This window comes from Zonotrichia leucophrys, unplaced genomic scaffold (assembly GCF_028769735.1).
Source record: "Zonotrichia leucophrys gambelii isolate GWCS_2022_RI unplaced genomic scaffold, RI_Zleu_2.0 Scaffold_96_169013, whole genome shotgun sequence".
NCBI lineage: Eukaryota > Metazoa > Chordata > Aves > Passeriformes > Passerellidae > Zonotrichia > Zonotrichia leucophrys.
In genome coordinates, this window is record NW_026992301.1 from 35,001 (window position 1) to 52,365 (window position 17,365).

General features: G+C 47.4%; 2 protein-coding genes and 3 non-coding genes across 5 annotated transcripts; all 5 read right to left on the reverse strand.

Annotated features, from left to right (window-relative positions):
* Positions 1–1,641: 1,641 nt before the first annotated feature.
* On the reverse strand, positions 1,642–9,605 carry LOC135460737 (E3 ubiquitin-protein ligase TRIM7-like). The gene is made up of 7 exons (XM_064737654.1): positions 9,189–9,605; positions 8,495–8,590; positions 7,120–7,350; positions 5,803–5,825; positions 5,199–5,314; positions 4,657–4,692; positions 1,642–2,309 (listed from the first exon to the last, which is right to left on the reverse strand). Exons 1-7 carry the CDS (start codon positions 9,603–9,605, stop codon positions 1,792–1,794), a joined length of 1,437 nt encoding a protein of 478 aa, XP_064593724.1. The 3' UTR covers positions 1,642–1,791.
* A 3,397-nt stretch (positions 9,606–13,002) lies between these two features.
* On the reverse strand, positions 13,003–14,113 carry LOC135460722 (ly-6/neurotoxin-like protein 1). Its single transcript, XM_064737639.1, has 3 exons — positions 14,041–14,113; positions 13,839–13,958; positions 13,003–13,329 (listed from the first exon to the last, which is right to left on the reverse strand). Exons 1-3 carry the CDS (start codon positions 14,111–14,113, stop codon positions 13,175–13,177), a joined length of 348 nt encoding a protein of 115 aa, XP_064593709.1. The 3' UTR covers positions 13,003–13,174.
* Positions 14,114–14,696: 583 nt separating this feature from the next.
* TRNAK-CUU (transfer RNA lysine (anticodon CUU)) lies at positions 14,697–14,769 on the reverse strand. Its single transcript has one exon. It is a non-coding gene; the product is annotated as a tRNA-Lys (tRNA).
* Positions 14,770–16,237: 1,468 nt separating this feature from the next.
* On the reverse strand, positions 16,238–16,310 carry TRNAK-CUU (transfer RNA lysine (anticodon CUU)). Its single transcript has one exon. It is a non-coding gene; the product is annotated as a tRNA-Lys (tRNA).
* Positions 16,311–16,652: 342 nt separating this feature from the next.
* TRNAE-CUC (transfer RNA glutamic acid (anticodon CUC)) lies at positions 16,653–16,724 on the reverse strand. The gene has a single exon. It is a non-coding gene; the product is annotated as a tRNA-Glu (tRNA).
* Between the last annotated feature and the right edge of the window lie 641 nt (positions 16,725–17,365).

A 17,365-nucleotide genomic window follows, 5' to 3' on the forward strand; every position in this document is an offset into this window, starting at 1 on the left:
GCTGGGTTCAGCACTTGGCAGCTCTAGTTTTGTTTGTTTTAACAGGGATTTTGGCCGGTGTCCAGCCCGTGGAATAACCCCGGTGCTGACACCTGTTCGTCCCCTCCAAGAGTGTCCAAAGGCAAAGGTCAGCTGGTTTTATCTTTTTTTTTTTTTCTCTAATTTGGGGGATTTCAAGATATTTGGTTTATGCTTAACAAAGGTGGAACAAAACCCCACAAAAATTACATACAAAAATATATATATGAATTCCATTATATTATTTATATTGTATTGTATTATATAATTTTGATATATGCCTTCACCCCAGCACATAATACATATATATATTATGATACATAGTTATACAAATATATTTTAATACCTTTTTTATTTCTTTCTTTTTTTCTATTATATTATATTATATTATATTATATTATATTATATTATATTATATTATATTATATTATATTATATTATATTATATTATATTATATTATGTTATTTTTATTTTAAATAACATATTTTAAAATGTTTTATTTCCCAAACATGGGTTAAGAATAATGCGGGCAGTTCTAAACCAAATCAAACACAATTTCAACAACAGAAATTTGAATCTCGGGTAGGAACCAACCCAACAGCTGAAAATTTTGGAAGTTTCTGCTTTTTCCCGTCTCAAACCACCCAGGAAATATTGTCCTGATCAAATAAAGCTTCCTCCCATTTGCCCCAAGTGTGTAATTTCTAAAACGATTTTTTTTTTTAAGGCTCCAGATTTGACCAACCCCATACCCTTTACCAAGACTTCAGGCAACAAGACATTGATTATTATTTTTTAAAGCTGCTTTTTTTCTTTTTCTTCTTTTTTTTTTGGCAAAACCAGAGGGGATGAAGCAAATGCGAGTTCAGCATTGGCTTCTTGGCAGAGACCGAGGGTTTCCAGGGGAAAAAAAAACCACAAATAATGAGGATAAACAGGTGATTTTGCTGAGAACCTGAGGGAACACGAGATTGAGCACCTAAATCCACACAAGGCGTGAGATCCAAGAGGGAAATTTTGTGAACATCCTGTCCATGGAAAAGCCTCAGCATGGGAGCACCAGAAGGACAAATGTGGGTCTTGCTCAGGTCCAGCAGGACAAACATCACTAAAATAAACCAAAAAAAAGCACCTTTTAACCTTTTCCAGAGGAGTTGTGGGTGGAAAACCAGGGAGAGCAGACAAAGCCACACGGGCTCCTCCACAGTGGCGGACAGTGGTCACCTGAGGCTGCTCAGACAATTCTCACAACACCCAAAAACAGCTTTTGGGGGAAAATGATTTCCTCGGGTGGCAGAAGAAACCAGGAAATTTCTGACTGGACTTTTTTTTTAATTTCTGTTTGTCTCTGTGGTTGTTGACCACAGTCCTTGAGTTGGTGGCCACAGCCCTTGAGTTGGTGGCCACAATCCTTGATTTGGTGACCACAGTCTTTGAGTTGGTGGCCACAGCCTCCAAGCTGGTGACCACAACCTTCCTTTAAGGCCACCACAATTTCTGGGCACTGCTGGACATCTCTCTGCTCCCACCTCGCCTGAAGACCTTCTCTGTGACACCCTCTCGACCACCTCCCTGCCCACCCCTCAGCCCACGTCCCCCCAAACCAGCCTGATTTGAGTCTTTTTGATCTCACCCAGGAGCCCGGGAGGGAGGGCTGGGAGTGCTCGGGCTCCTGAGCACCAAAATCAGTTGGAAAAGGGGTTCTGGAGATCCTTTTTCTCACTCTGGAGACGGGCAGGAGCAGGAAGAGGCTCGTCCCAGCCCGCGGCGCCTCAGGGACACAGCTTGATGTAGGTGACCGTGGAGCAGACGGAGAACAGGGGGAACACCTTCTCCTGGAAGGCCACGTTGAAGGTGAAGATGTGCTGCATGTTCTCGGCGTCGTAGAAGGAAACCTCCTCGCCCTCGTAGTCCAGGTAGACGCGGATGCGGCTCAGCTTGCGGCCGCCCAGGCACAGCGGCGTGCGCTGTGGCGACGTCACGGCCCAGTAGCGGCCCCCGTTCTGCTGCACGGCCCAGATGCCCTCCTCGGGGGAGAACTGGGTCAGCCCCTTCCTCCGGATGGATTCCTTGGCCACGCCGAAGGCCCAGCCGTCCGAGGGCCCCACCTCCACCTCCCAGTAGTGCCGCCCCGACTTGAAGCCTGTGGAGGCCAGGACGCGCGAGTTGGTGTCGAAGCGCTTGGGGTTGTCGGGCAGCTCCTGCTTCCTGCAGCCCATGCGGACGCTCTTGAGGTCGGCCGAGAGGATCAGCAGGTGGTTGGCTGAGTCGGGGTCCAGGGTCAGGTCCTCTGTTAGTGGGGACAGACGGTGGTCAGGGCTCAGAGAGGGTTTGGGCAGGGAAACGCACGGCTCAGTTTCTGGAGCCCAATAATCCCAACCTGGAGCTCAATAAACCCAGCCTGGAGCTCAGTAATCCCAGTCTGGAGCTCAATAAACCCAGCCTGGAGCTCAATAATCCCAGCCTGGAGCTCAATAAACCCAGCCTGGAGCTCAATAAACCCAGCCTGGAGCTCAATAAACCCAGCCTGGAGCTCAATAAACCCAGCCTGGAGCTCAATAAACCCAGCCTGGAGCTCAATAATCCCAGCCTGGAGCTCAATAAACCCAGCCTGGGCCTCAACAAACCCAGCCTGGGCCTCAACAAACCCAGCCTGGAGCTCAATAAACCCAGCCTGGGCCTCAACAAACCCAGTCTGGAGCTCAATAAACCCAGCCTGGAGCTCAATAAACCCAGACTGGAGCTCAATAATCCCAGCCTGGGCCTCAACAAACCCAGCCTGGAGCTCAATAAACCCAGCCCAAAAACCACACAGCCCACACTGACACCCCCCAAATCCCTCAAGGGGGGCTTTATCTCATGCAGTCTCTGGTGAGAAATGGGGTGACAAGGCCAACAGGAGAGGAGACAATGCCATAAAAGCACATGCAGATAATTCGCAGTTATCAACAGCAAAGATGATCAAGAATGGCTTTTTCCACATATATTGATTTTTTTTATCTTGCTTTCCAGTTTATCCACATACAGGTGAGCTCTGCACCCCCCGGCATCACAAATCTCAGAATTTTCACCCCCAAACCACCCCAAAAGCACCCAAATCCTTGTGGGAAGCCACGACCTGAGGGAATCTTTTCACCTGGAGTAGCCCAAAGCAAACATGCAAATGCAGCCTGGTCCCAACAGCTTTTGTTTCCCCTTTTCCAAACTCAGAGGAAGTGACCTCAAATTGTGGTTGTAGTCAGCAAAGTCACCACGAATCCGTGAGACACTTTGGGGGGAGTCTAAAATGGAGCAGGTGCCACACCATAAAAGGCCTTTGTGCTCTCCAAAATTCACAGGTTTAGGTCAGGAATTGGCATAAAAAATTCCCAAAAGAGACACAGTGGGATTGAAAACCTCAGAGCGCTTCGTAGAGGTGGGGAAAGTCAAAACAGGGACTGGGAAAGGCTGGGATCATTTTTCCTTCAAAGCTTAAACCCCAGGTTCCTCCTCAAAAGTGGCCAAAAAAATTGCATTTCCTGCATTTCCTGCATCTCCTGCATCAGAGACTGCAAATCCCACCAGCGAACCTGTGGGGAAATGGGGTGGAATGAGTCGATTTCATCCATGCCCAAGATTTTTTTTTAAATCTTTATTTTTTTAATCTTTTCTTGGTTTAATCTTTTTTTTTGTTTGTTTTTATTGATTTAAAACACCTTTTAACAGGGTGTTTTCCTTCCTGGGGCATCTCCAGCTCCTGGAATTGTCAGGAATTGTCAGGACTTGGGTCTGAGGTTCAACCACAGCGAGTGACACCTCCGCACATGCACCCACCCCCCTGGGCATGCAGCAAGGGGCCTTTGGCTTTTCACTTGGTTTTTCGTGTTTTCTGCCAAATTTAGGCATTTCCAGCCGGGTGCTGTTAGTCAGCAGAATCCTTGGAAAAGGTCCAGCCTGTGGGTTGTCCTCATTATAGGTCCCCGGGCTAGAGACCACAGGTTTAAAAGCAAAAACAATGAGATTTTTCTCCTGAAGACGCTGCTCAGGCCACCCTCCCACCAAGGGGATGGGGTTTGCCCCTCAAATTCATGACCTCTCCCATGAAAAGGAGTTAAATTCTTAATTAACTTTAAAAATGAGTTAAATTCTGCAGGGATTTAATTGGAATTCTTAAATAACTTAAGGAATTAACTGAATTCTGCAGGGGTTTAATTTGAATTCTTAAATAACTTCAGGAATTGACCAAATTCTGCTGGGATTTAACCCCTCTGAGGCCTCCATCCCAATTCCCTGGTGGAAGCAGGAGCCCAGCAGAGCAAATTTGGCAAAGTTGTGTCTCGGAGTGGCTTTTTTGGTCTGAAATCTGTGGGTTTGTTAAGTGCAAACAGGCAGAGAGGACCTGGCTGAGCTGTCAGATCCCCGGCGTCAGTTAGAAAAATCGGCTTTGGGCTCTGGAGCTGAGCAGGCAGGATCTGGAAATCATTGAGAGAGAAGAAATTAAGGAAAAAAAAAAAAGAAAAAAGAAATCTAGAGTGTCTTTTCCTCTTTTTTTTTTTTTCTCCTTCCTTTTTTCCCCCTCTCTTTTGGCTTTGCAAAATACAACCACAATTTTGAGTCTTTGCTCTGGGTGCTATGTGTGAAATATCATCTTTTTTTACCTTTTTCACCTCTTCCCAGTTCATCCTGCAGGTTTTCTGAAAAGGAGAGAAGAGAGGGACGTGAATGGGGACACAATTATTTGGTTTTTTCTCTCCTAGAGCTTCTCTTTTGGTGTATTTTACCTTTCCAGCTCTCTCAGCACCATCTAGTGGTTTCCTGCAAACCCAGGGCTTGGCTATCTTGAAATTAAATTTTTTATTGCACCAAAACTGATGCTCAAACTCCGATTTTTCCCCCCTTTTTTGCCCCATTTTGGTGCCCAGGAGCCCTGGAGCAGCAACCCGGGCATTCCCACCCCGTGCCAGGAAAGGCCAGGGATATTTTTTATTTTAAATTTTTTATTTTATATGTTCGATTTTTTTATTTTATACTTGATATTTGATGTTTTATATTTTATATTTTATATTTTATATTTTATATTTTACATCTTATATTTTATATTATATATTTTATATTTTATATTTTATATTTCATATTATTTTTATTTTTATTTCATAAATTTTAAAAATATATATATTTTAAAATTTTTTTTTCAACTCACCGCGGAATTTCTTCAAGACCTTCTCCAGGAGCACGGTTTTGAGGGAGAAGTTGCAGACATGCATCTTCATGTCGGTGCAGACAGGAACAGGCTTCTGGCACTTCACCTCATCGCTCCTGCCCAGGGAAAACGGCAAAAAAACGAGGAAATTGTGAATATTCCCCCATTTCCAGCCCCACTTTCCACCCATGCTCCTGTCCCATCCCACGCCGAGCACCTTCCTGGGATTTCATCCTTTTTGGGGTGAAAAAATCAGGATTTGGGTGTGGATTTTGGAGTGATGGGGGGGATGTTTTGGAGTGATCCCCTCCCCACCTCCAGCAGCTCCAATTCGATTTTAGAAATGGGTGGTGCCTGTGCTGGGGGAAATGTGTGTGAGCAAATGAGGGAATTTGGAGTTCTTGGTCTCACTTAATCCTTGAAAAAACCCACTGGCAGGAAAAGCACACTGTGAAAAATCAGATTTCCAGGGATCTGGAGGAGATCCAGGGCTCGAAGAGAGCGGGAGGGAAGTTCCACCCTGCCCGGGGCACCTGGATGGGGCACAGGGACCTCTGGACAGGGCTGGAAACCCAAAGGCAGCGGGGAAAGCAGAATTCCTCACCTGCTGATGATGCTCGTCACATCCTGGAAAGGAAAAACAAGAGAGATTGAGCACTGAGAGCCTGAATGAGGGATGTGGGACTCCAGGCAGCTCTTCAAAATGCAGTTTATTTTATACAAACTGTGTGTTATTGTACACAAAATGCACTTTATTGTACACAAAATGCAGTGGAGGCAATTTAAGGTTCAAATACGCTCAATAAAGTTATTTTCCCTCAGGCAGGGTGGATTGTGGAGGCAATTTAAGGTTCAATTACGCTCAATAAAATAAAATTGCAACACCGAAAACCGACAGCAAACCGAGCCATTATTTGCCTGTTCTGCCCTCAAAACCACATTCCAGAGCCCACACGAAGGCAGAGCCACCTCCCAGGGGCTGAAAAAAGGACCCTGCAGCCAGTCCAGAGCTGCTTTTTATAAAAAAAAACAACAATTGGGATTTTATTCCCAAGCTGCTTTTTAATAAAAACTGCCAATTGTTTTGCCCAAGCTGCTTTTTTTTTAATAAAATGCCGATTGTTGTTCCTGGGGTGAATTCCCACCCACAGCCAAGCCCTGAAAACTTCTGCAAATATTGACAGCGCCCAGGAGGCAGCCTGGCAGGGAATTTAACCCTGTGCAGGTCTGGGGCAGCTCCCTGGAAAAATCCTGGAAAAAAACCCTGGGAAAACCTCTGGAAAAAAACCCTGGAAAAATCACTGGGAAAATCCCTGGAGAAAGTTGTGGGAAAACATGGGGGAAAAAATCAGGAAAAATCCCTGGAAAAACACAGGAAAAAAACCTGGAAAAATCCCTGGAGAAAGTTGTGGGAAAACATGGGGGAAAAAATCAGGAAAAATCCCTGGAAAAACACAGGAAAAAAACCTGGAAAACTTCTGGAAAAACACAAGAAAAAAAACCTGGAAAACCTCTGGAAAAACACAGGAGGAAAAAAAAATCATTACAGTTGAAGAGAACATGATTTCCCAGGGTGTTCCTCGGTCAGAGAGGGCTTGGGGCACACGGGCACCTCCTTGCACCTTCCACTCGTTAAAAGCAGAATAAAAAAAGGACTTTTGCCCCCAAACCACCTTTATAGGATCCATAAACACAAACCAAGGGCTTGGGGGTGCTAGTAAAGTTCCAGATAAGTTCATGTTGGAAGAAAAATCATTAAAATCAAAGAGAACATTCTGTTCCTCAGCCAGAGAGGTCTTGGGGCACTCAGGCACCTCCTTGCACCTTCCACTCGTTAAAAGCAGAATAAAAAAAGGACTTTTGCCCCCAAAAAGCCATTGAAAAATGAGGAATTAACTGTGACCCAGAGCTGGCATCTCACCTTGAGGAACTCCAGCATGGGCTGCTGGATTTTCTCCTCCAGCTCGGCGATGAGCTTGTTGAGCAGCGTGATCTCCCTGGAGAGGTCGGTGATGTTCTCGTTCTGCCTCCGGGAGATGTTCTTCTCCATCTTCTCCAGCTGCCCCAGCAGGATGTGCTCCTGGTCGTGCAGGAACTGCCGCAGCCGCTCGAAGTCTGAGAGCAGCTTCTGCCGCTCGCCCTCGATGGTTTTCTGGGGTAGCATACGGCAAAAAAAGGAAAAAAGGGGTTTTCAGGAGAGGGGTCTGGAGGTGGAGCTGAAGCTCCAGCCTGGTGAGACTGGGAGTCCTCCTTTGGGAAGGAAATTATGAAAAATGCAAATTATATGGCTCTACACAGATATTTACTGCATGTATTTTGACACAGATATTTACTGTATGTGTTTTGTTGTGTTGATCAGTGGTGCTGTATTCACATTTTAATAGTGTGGTAAATGGAGTTTTGTGGTTAAAAGGTAACTTTTGTAGTTAAAACAGGAATTGTGTCTGTGGGATATTTTTTTTTTTTAAGAAAAGAATGAGGTACTGGCACCCGACGGTAGCCACAGGACACCGAAATCTTGCAGAGAAATAGAATTTATTGCTCTATTATCAGAAGAAATTAACTTCTTCCTCCCTAGCTCAGCCCTGAAAATGCCGTTTAGGATTAAGAGGAAGAAGCTGACACTGACCAGACAAAATTCTGTGTTTGAATGGAATTTATGCATCACTAATGAGGTGTATGAATATTCAACAGGCTGCTGTTTTTAAGGGTTAATCCTCTGTTAACGTGCGTCCTTTTTTGGACTTATTTTGGCCAGAAAGAGGCACCCTGACTGTTCATAACTCTTTGTTTTTATTGTCTCATATTGTCTCAATCCAAATTATCCAAATTATTATCACTCTAATTATATTAATTATTTTATAACCATTTTATTACTATTAAACTTTTAAAATATTAAAAACCAAGTGACTGGTATTTTTCACAGCGAGGAATCACAGGGAGCAGCATTCCCGGACAAAAACCTTGGGAAGCAGCGCCAGGATCTCTCAAAAATCACCTTTCTTGGGGGTTGATGGCCTGGGAGAAGAATTATTTTCATTGGGCTGGGTTTTTTCCCCTTCTGCTGCCACAGGGGTGATGCGCTGAGGAAGAGGAAGGGTGGAGCAGAGCCAGGGGCCAGCCGAGCTCCCGAGATACTCCAGAGAATTCCGAGATATTCCAGCACCATCCCCGAGGGCTGCTGAGGCTCTGGCTCATGGTGGCGGGGCAGGAGAATGGGGAAAACCTCCCATTTTCCGTTTTGTGGAACATTCACCCCCCTCCAGGCTTCCCCACCGCCCCAAAGCAGGACCCACCAGCAGCTCCTGGGTTTTTTTATCATCGTTCACTTTGAACTCCAGCAGCTCCTGCCGCTCCTTCCGCAGGAAATCCAAGCGCGCCTGGATTTTCTCCTGGGAACAACAAAAAAAAAGAGGATTTGCCGGTTTTTCGTCCCCCTGCCGGCGGGGTTTGCTCGGTGCCGGGTGGGATGGGGAGGGAGGAAAACACGGGATGCGCTGGCCGGGAAATCCAGAACCTCCCCAAAAAACAGAAAAGGAGATAAACTCGGGATGCGATAGCCGGGAAATCCCCGCGGCGGCCCCAGAACCACCAGAACCTCCCCAAAAAACAGGATCGGAGCGTGCCGGGGGCAGGACGTGCCCTGCTCCCTTCGGCAAAGGTCAGCCCGGCTTTAATCTGCTTGGCTCATCTCTGGACGCTCTCCAGCCCCCAGAGAGTGGCGGCTGTTCGTCTGTCAGTCGCGGCTGTTTGTCTGTCCGCCGCTCCCTCACCCGGCGAGGTGAATCCACCCCAAAAACCCGGGCCAGGTGCGCACACCCAGGCGGGACAGCTCTCCCAGAAGTTTTTGGGAGGCTGGGAAGCTCTCCCGGTCTTTCGGGAGGACGGGAAGCTCTCCCAGCTCTTCGGGAGGCAAAGCCGGGTGGCAGCGCGGGGTGGCAGCGCGGGGACAAGCGCGGCTCGCACGCACGGGCAGACGGACGGACGGACCTTGTACTCCTCGGAAGCCTCATCCACGGGCACCACGGCGTGCGGGCGGTGCTCGCGGGACCGGTCGCACACCACGCAGATGCTCCTGCGGTCGTCCTTGCAGTAGAGCTTGAGCGCCTCGCGGTGCTTGGGGCACAGCCCGTCCTCCTCCGCTCCCTTGGCCCCGCGCTGCGCGAACTGGCTGATGATTTCGGACATGTTCGCCAGCTGCCGGTTGGGGCGGAAATTTTTGTTCTGGAAGACCTCGCGGCACTGCGGGCACGGGAAATCCATCTCCAGGTCCTTCCAGCTCTTGACGATGCACGCCCGGCAGAAGTTGTGGCCGCACTCGATGGACACGGGGTCCTTGAAGAACTCCAGGCACACGGAGCAAGTGGCCTCGTCCTGGAGGTTGCCGGGCAGGAACACGGCTGCCATGGCCTCTCTCCTGCGGGGCAGGAAGGGTTTCAGCGCGGCTGGAAGGGCAGCGCTGGCACCCGGCCCTGGGGGCGGTGCTGGGCCCGGAGCGCGGCCACTGCCCGGGGTCACTCCCTCCGTGTCCGGTTTCGCCAGCCCGGGGACCGGACCTCGGCTCTGGGGGGCACGCAGGAAAGCGGGGACGCTCCTCAGAAATCCTGACCTTCCTGGGTTTTTTTGGGTGTTATTTTAGTTTTTTTCCTTTTATTTTGCTTTTTTTGCTTGGGGTGTTTTTGTGGTTTTTTGTTTGTTGGTTTGGGTTTTTTTTGGTTTTTTTTTCAGCAGGGAGGTAGTAAGACGATCCCCTTTTGGGATCTTTTTGGGATCCAAAAATTCCCCAAAACCTTTGGGGATCCCTTCCCGTTCGGGGGTGCCCTGGATGGAGCTGATTTATGGCCGAGCCGGTGCCGATTCCGAGCCCTGGGGCCGGCGAGGAGCAGCTGCTCCAGGCTGAGGTCCAGGAACCATCTGAGCCCTCGTTAAAATCCAGTTTCGGCCCTGAAACTCCAGCGGGGGACTCAGATGACCTGGTTGAGCTCCAGGGCTCATCGGGGGCCATAAAAAGCAACAGGAGAAAGGGAATACAGGAGGATGCAGAGCCCTTATCGAGATCTGTGTGTGAATTTCCCAAATCCATAAAAATCAAGCTCAGGACTGGGGTCCTGCACCTCAAAATAAAATAGCCTTGGCCTTCCGGAAATATTTTGTGCAGATTTGGAGGCCCTGCATTAAATGGGACTGATAATTAATTTTTCTTTTTCCAGGGCTGAGGATGCAAAGCCCTTATCAAGATCTATGCGTGAATTTCCCAAATCCACAAAGATCAAGCACAGGACTGGGGTCCTGAATCTCAAAATAAAATAGCCTTGGCCTTCCAGAAATATTTTGTGCAGGTTTGGAGGCCGTGGGAATGGTAATTAGAATAAATATTAAATAATTAATTTTTTTTCCAGGGCTGGGGTTGTCAGTAACATCGTGGTTTCCACTTTTCCACCGAGTTCTTGTCAGGGCAAACTGGGACAGGAGGGAGAGATGGTCACCCGGTTACTGAGGGGTTTCAAATTACCACAGACTGGGAAATGTGGAATCCTCTGGAGAGCGATTTGTCTCCTCCTAATGAGGACCTGAAATCAGACCCAGTGATCCATAAATTCTGATTTGAAAGCCAGCCCTTGCTGATCCAAAACCTCCGAGTCGGGATTTTGGCCACATCTGGAGCTGGGGGGGGAGATAAATCCCAGTTCCAGAGGTTCTGCTGGAGGAATTAATGAGCAAAACCAGAGCTGGAATTGTCCTGCAGAGCTTTGCCACCTCTGTTTATCTGCCCCTTCTCATGTATTTATATAATGTTATATTTTTATATATTTATATATAAAAATATCACTCCCTGTGGAAGGGGAATTCACCCTCTCCTACCTCCCGTATATAATTTTATATTTGTATATATTTATATATATTTATATCACTCCCTATGGAAGGGGTATTCACTCTGTCCCACCTCCTGTATATAATTTTATATTTGTATGTATTGATATATATTTATATCAGTATTTATATATATTTATATCACTCCGTATGGAAGAGGAATTCACTCTCTCCTACCTCCCGTATATAATTTTACATTTTTACATATTCATATATATTTATATCCCTCCCTATGGAAAGGGAATTTGCCCTCTCCCACCTCCCGTTTCTTTCGATCTGTAAATAAATACCAGAGGGACAAGGGGCAGAGCGACAAGCGACAGAGGCACAGGCGCATCCCCAGCCCTCCCCGTGTCCCCGCGTACCTTGGAGCGGACGCGTCGGGCCGGGTCTCCCTCCCGAGCCGCCCCGGTCCCGGCGGGTTTTGGCCCGGCACGGCTCGGGACGCGGCCAGCTGCGCCGCCAGCCGCGTGGCGGCGGGGTCCCAGCGGGACGGGGTCCGCGGCAGCCGCTGCCCCGGGCAGCGCCGCAGGAGCCCGGCCGCGGCCGCCGCCGCCTCGGACATGGCTGGGGCTGCGGCTCCTCGGTGCCCCATTTGTCCCCTCTTGTCACCGCCACCCCCTCCCGTGTCACTTACCATTCCCTGCCCTCCCCCATCGCTGCCATCCTGGGCACCCACGGAGGATTTTCCCTCCTCCTCCTCCTCTTCTTCCTCCTCCTTCCCGGCTCTGCCGCTCCGCTCCGCGCCAAAGTTGTCGGTGCCAAAGTTTCTCGCGTTTCCATCCACCTGTCCCCAAGGCCGGAGCTTCTCCGAGGACTTTTTAACTCTTTCCAGGAACCTCATCCCTCCTTCCAAGGGGAAGGGACAAAAGGTTTGCATCTCTCTTGCCAATAAGGTGAAAAAAGTATTAATCTCGCTGGGCAAATTTGGGGCAAAAGGGCAGGGGAGTCTCCTGTGGGGCGCGTCCCACCTGCCACAGGTGCGTTCGTTAGGTAGGAAGAGCCTGGGAGACCAAAAGAGGCAGGAGGAGGGGGGAAATGAAATGTAAATACATCCATAAATATATGGATTGATTGATTGATACCCAAAATGATCCATAACTATATGGATTAATTGATGGATATCCAAAAATATCCGTAAATATATGGATTAATTAATGTCTACTGGACACCTCCCCCCCTTTATTTCCCCTGGCTCCCAGCTGATGCTGCTCTCCCAAAATTCCCAGCCCTGCCCTGGAGGGAAAATAAATAAAACCCAGGACGAGAGCAGGGGGAAGCTCCTTGGCTCGCCCTTGGGCTTTGGGTGTTGGGATCGTGTTCCGGGCCGCCAGCTGCTCCCGGACCATCGGGAATGCCGAGCCCGGAGAGCTGGAAACAAGGACACGAGCCAGATCCAGCCCTGCCAGTGCCGAGCCTGAGGGTTTATTTTAGACCTGAGACTAAATCAGGGCCCATTTGAAAGCGAAAATATTAACAGTACAGAACTGTGTGGGCTAGATTTTTTTAATGGTAATGTCTTTTTTCATAAGGGTTTGAGCATGAATAGTTGGCTTGCAAATCAATAAAAATGTTGACAGGTACAGGAAGGAAAGGAAAAGAAAACCAGAAATGGAATGTCATGTGTTTCTGTAAGACTCGCTGTGGAAATTTAGATCAAAGGAAAAAAAGCAGTGTACACTAATTTTGGGCTTACGCTTTCTACTCAACAGCTTCATCAGGTGAGAGTTTTGCAGAATTTTTTTTTTGTTTATTTCTTAGCTTGCACAGTCTCGATGAGCATCAAGAAACAAGGGATGCTCGTCGCAAAAGAGGCTCAATTTTTCTACTGAGAATAATTTCAAACGCAAGACAACGTTCTTTAAAGAATTAGGGCTAGGGTTAGGGCTAGGGTTTAGGGTTAGGATGGGTAGCAGCGATATTCTGGAGCAAAAGCAGTCATTAAAAATGCAGACAAAAAGGGCATTTTTGTGATTTTCTTTCGCAAATAGCGTTCTGGAGGGAATTGTGTGGTGAACGAGCCCTCATTTTTGCCCCTGGCGATTGCAGCCCCGGGTCAGATCAGCTCGAGGCGCCCCCGAACCGCGGTCCCGCCCCAGGGCGGGTCAGTCCCGGCGCTCCTCGCCCCACTCCTCGTTGCACAGGTCGGTCTCGCAGCAGGAGTAGCGGGAGCTCAGCCGGGACTCGGCGTCCGACGCCCGCTCCCGGCCGCAGTTCAGGGCCGAGGTGCAGCCCTGCTGGTAGTAAAGGGTCATCTTACCTGCGGGGGGGACGAGGAAAAGAAAAATACGTGGAAATCGGATTTTTGGAGCTTTGGGGAGAAGCCGAGCTTTGAAATGTACCCCCAAATTAAGGCAAAGATTGGTTTAATTAGGAGAAAAAGAAAATCAGAAAATAAAAGTAAGAAATCTCCGTGATGCATCCACGGAGACAACCCCTGCCCCCCAGGGAGAGTCTCCCCTTGGCTTAAAAATTACTTTTTGAAAGTTTTTTGGTCCTTTTGAACCTCTCAGCAGGGAAGGAGAGGGTGAGGAAGAGGCCAAGGAGAAGCTGCCTGCAAACCAGGTGGATTTGGGTTAATAAAAGGGAAAAATATCAGATTTCGGTGAACAAGGGAAGGAGAAGGTGGGGAAGCCCAGGAGAGGCTCCCTGCAGGTTCTGCCTGCAAACCAGGTGGATTTGGGTAAATAAAAGGGGAAAGATCCGATTTGGGTGAGCAAAGGGATAAAACAAGGGAAGCAAAGAGCGGGGACAGCCCCGGGGACGCACCCAGGGAGGTTTTGATGAGCGCACACTTCTCCCGGCGCTCGCAGCTCGTCACGTTGGCGCCCCGCAGGCAGCCCACCAAGGGGATCTTGTACTTGCACAGGTGGCACCGGAGAGCCTCGGCTGCGGCAGAGGGGGGAAAACGGGATGAATTTTGGGGAAAACCTGGGCAGAATCCGTTAAATCTGATTTGTTCTCCGCTCACCGGCTCCGAGGCACAGGAGGAGGCTCAGCCCCAGCAGGAGCAGCTTCGTGGTGGGAAAGGTTCGGGATTCCATCGGCTCCGTGGGGGGAGAAGGGCTCGGGAATTCAGGAATTCAGCTCTGGGATGAGTTCCACTCCCTGGAATGAGAACGGCTCAAGAATTCAGCTCTGGAATGAGAACGGCTCAGGAATTCAGCCCTGGAATTAATTCTGCTCTCTAGAATGAGAACAGTTCCAGAATCCAGCTCTGGGATGAGAAGGGTTCAGGAATTCAGCCCTGGAATTCAGGAATTCAGCTCTGGGATTCCCTCGGGGCTCAGTCCTGGGATATCCCACCTGGGATAGGGTGGGAAAAAAAATCCCAAAACAACAGCGGCAAAACCCTCCCGGTTCTTTTGTTTTGTGCCTCTTGGGGCAGAAGGAGCAGAGAAAAGCTTGGTTTTCCTCCTGAGATAACCCCAAAAAAAGGAAGTCTGGGGAATTGTGGAGATTTTAGTGGTTTTGGTTGCAGGGAATAAAATGATGTAATGAGGAAAAAAGCGCTTTATTGCCAAAGGCGCTCGGCAGCTCCTGCAGCTGAACCGGAACCAGAATTTGGGTAAAGAAGAAGAGAAAAAGGTCAGATTTGGGTGAACGAAGGGGTAAAAAAGACAGTACCGCCCAACGTGGGGCTCGAACCCACGACCCTGAGATTAAGAGTCTCATGCTCTACCGACTGAGCTAGCCGGGCTCCTGGAAACCGGCATTTTCACTATTTTTTTACTAAAATTAAAAGCTTCATTTGACTTCTGTAAAATGCTTATTTATTTAAAAATTAAACCGGTTTCTTTTTCAAAAAACATTAAATTAAGCCTAAGAAACATAAAAGTAAAGAATATAAAACAATATGAAAATAATAAATATATCTTTATGTGCTAAAATATATTTTATGTATTTATTTACTCATTAGAATAGACGGTGTATTTATATATTTTATATGGATTTATACATAAATTAGACACCATATAATACATTTGTTCACCTATTTATGTATTATTATTTATACATTATTTTAAGAAATATATTTTAGATATATAAAAGCATACTAAAATAAAAGCATATATATAACATATTTTATATTTTAAATATATATTTAAAATAGATTTTTAAAATATATATTTTATATATATTTATTATATAAAATATATTTTTTATTAGTCATAAAATTAATTTTAATTTAATACATTATTTTAAAAGTATATATTTTAGCTATATAAAAGCATATTAAAAATATATATAAAATCTTTTATATATTAAAAAAAATTGGTCATAAAAGTAAAAATCCCTGCTTCTTTACAAGTTCGAGGAGATGCTGGGATGATGCCGATGGACACGGAGCGCACAAGGAGAACTCCAAAAGCCCCCGAAAACCCCCCAAAAGGCGGTGCCTCACCCAGCCGAGCGCTCCACGGGGCTCCCGGCGCCGCCGCCCCGAGCCCCCTTTATCCCCGCGCTGCCCTCGGGGCCTGAACGACCCCGAATCCGGGGAACAATGCGGGGAACACCTGGACAAACACCCGGACAGACACCTGGACAAACACCCGGACACGGCCCCCGCTCCCTTTGTCCCCCCTCTGTCTCCGCGTCCCAAAAAACCTCCAAAATTTGGGAACTCAACTGCAAATCCCGCACGGATTTTGGGGGGACGGGGATGGAGCCGGAGCCTCCCGGGATGCCCTGTGGGGTCTTAATTAGCGGCAGGGATAATTATCCGGTGATTAATGCCCTGTCTGGCTGCTCCGGGCTGTTCCCGAGGCCTTTGGGGCCGGTCCTGTCCCGATGTTTGTGCAGCTGCCCGGGCGTGAAATTCCTGGTGTCGGTCCAAATCCTGATTTTTGGGCTCAAATCCGCATTTTTGGGTCCCAAGTCCTCCTTTTTGGGGCTCAAATCCCGAAATTTCTGAGTCCCACCCCCCCCCCCCATCCCAATCTTCCAGAGCGTGAAATTCCTGGTGCCAGTCCAACACGTCCTTTTTAAAAAAATTACTATACAATTAATAATAATAAGAATAGTTTAAGAAATTTAAAAGAAATAATTAAATACGAATAAAAAATTAAACACTAAAATAAATTAAGGAAAGGAGTAATAGTTTTAAAATAATATAATACCTAAAGGTTAAAATGTATGACTTTTGGGTAGAGAAATAGGAAAACAACTGTCGCCCAACGTGGGGCTCGAACCCACGACCCTGAGATTAAGAGTCTCATGCTCTACCGACTGAGCTAGCCGGGCTCCTGGTGGAAGTTTGAGGCTGCTGCTTTAGTGTTGACAAATCCGAACAAAAAAATTCAAGATTTTTCAGGAATCTGGGCAGAGGACGCGGCCCCTCATGCTGCCGTGAAGTTAAAATCTTAATTTTTATTTAAAAAAGAAAAAACTATATAAATAAGTGTTTTTTAATTTTCTTTTTTTACTGCTCAATAAAAGACGGACCCTGGGCAGGTGGAAGGGGACGTCTGGCGGGAGAGGCACAAAAAGAGAAGAAGTGGGATAATTTTGAGGTTAGGAGATGTTAAATCCTGGAAAGGATTTTGAAAAACACAAAGAAGTGGGTTTTTTGGACAAAAATAACGCTTCCCTGACCGGGAATCGAACCCGGGCCGCGGCGGTGAGAGCGCCGAATCCTAACCACTAGACCACCAGGGAGATGGTAAAAAATGCCCTGGCCTCGTAAGCACAACCAAAATAAAAGATTTTTGGTTTAAATTTGCTGAAAATAGGGTCTCTGGGCCTTTTCACCCCTTTTTTTTCTCACCATCCGAACGCTAAAATCTCCCCGATTTAACCCAAACCATTCCTGGCTTCTCCCCAGCGCCTTCTCAGCCACCTGGGAGCACAGGAATTACCCCAAAAAATCCATTTTTACCCCCATTTGGGACACTCTGTTCCGAACTAAACCAGAACTGTGCAGTTTTCGCCATTTTCCCAATTTTGGACTCATCCCCATGCTTTTCATACTGGGGGAAACACCCCAGAATCCATGAAAAAATCAGATTTTGGGCATTCCAGCAGCTCCAGAAATCTGAAGGAGCTGTGGGTGAACGGATTGGACAAATTCTTGGGTTACACGAGAATTATTAACCATTTTGCTCATTTTTTTCCCCAATTTTTCCCAGCACACAGATAAAGAAATACCAGCCTAGATCCGGCCACAGAAACGGGAATAAAACCAGAGGAGGATGAGGGGGGTGAATTCCAGCAGAAAAAAAGCCCGAATGTTTTGGAATAATGGGAAATTCGGAGCCAAAAGCTCCGACAAAAGCGGGAGGGAACGCGCTGGACGCAAT

Excerpts from the sequence above, each read along its gene's own strand:
- LOC135460737 (XM_064737654.1), bottom strand. The coding sequence starts at position 9,605 with ATGGCAGCCGTGTTCCTGCCCGGCAACCTCCAGGACGAGGCCACTTGC. Across the intron at positions 5,315-5,802 it reads GTGACGAGCATCATCAGCAG|GAGCGATGAGGTGAAGTGCC; the intron begins GTGAGGAATTCT and ends TTCCCTGGGCAG. Across the intron at positions 4,693-5,198 it reads GGTCTTGAAGAAATTCCGCG|AAAACCTGCAGGATGAACTG; the intron begins GTGAGTTGAAAA and ends TCTCCTTTTCAG.
- LOC135460722 (XM_064737639.1), bottom strand. The coding sequence starts at position 14,113 with ATGGAATCCCGAACCTTTCCCACCACGAAGCTGCTCCTGCTGGGGCTG. Across the intron at positions 13,959-14,040 it reads CCTCCTGTGCCTCGGAGCCG|CCGAGGCTCTCCGGTGCCAC; the intron begins GTGAGCGGAGAA and ends CCTCTGCCGCAG. Across the intron at positions 13,330-13,838 it reads GCTCATCAAAACCTCCCTGG|GTAAGATGACCCTTTACTAC; the intron begins GTGCGTCCCCGG and ends TCCCCCCCGCAG.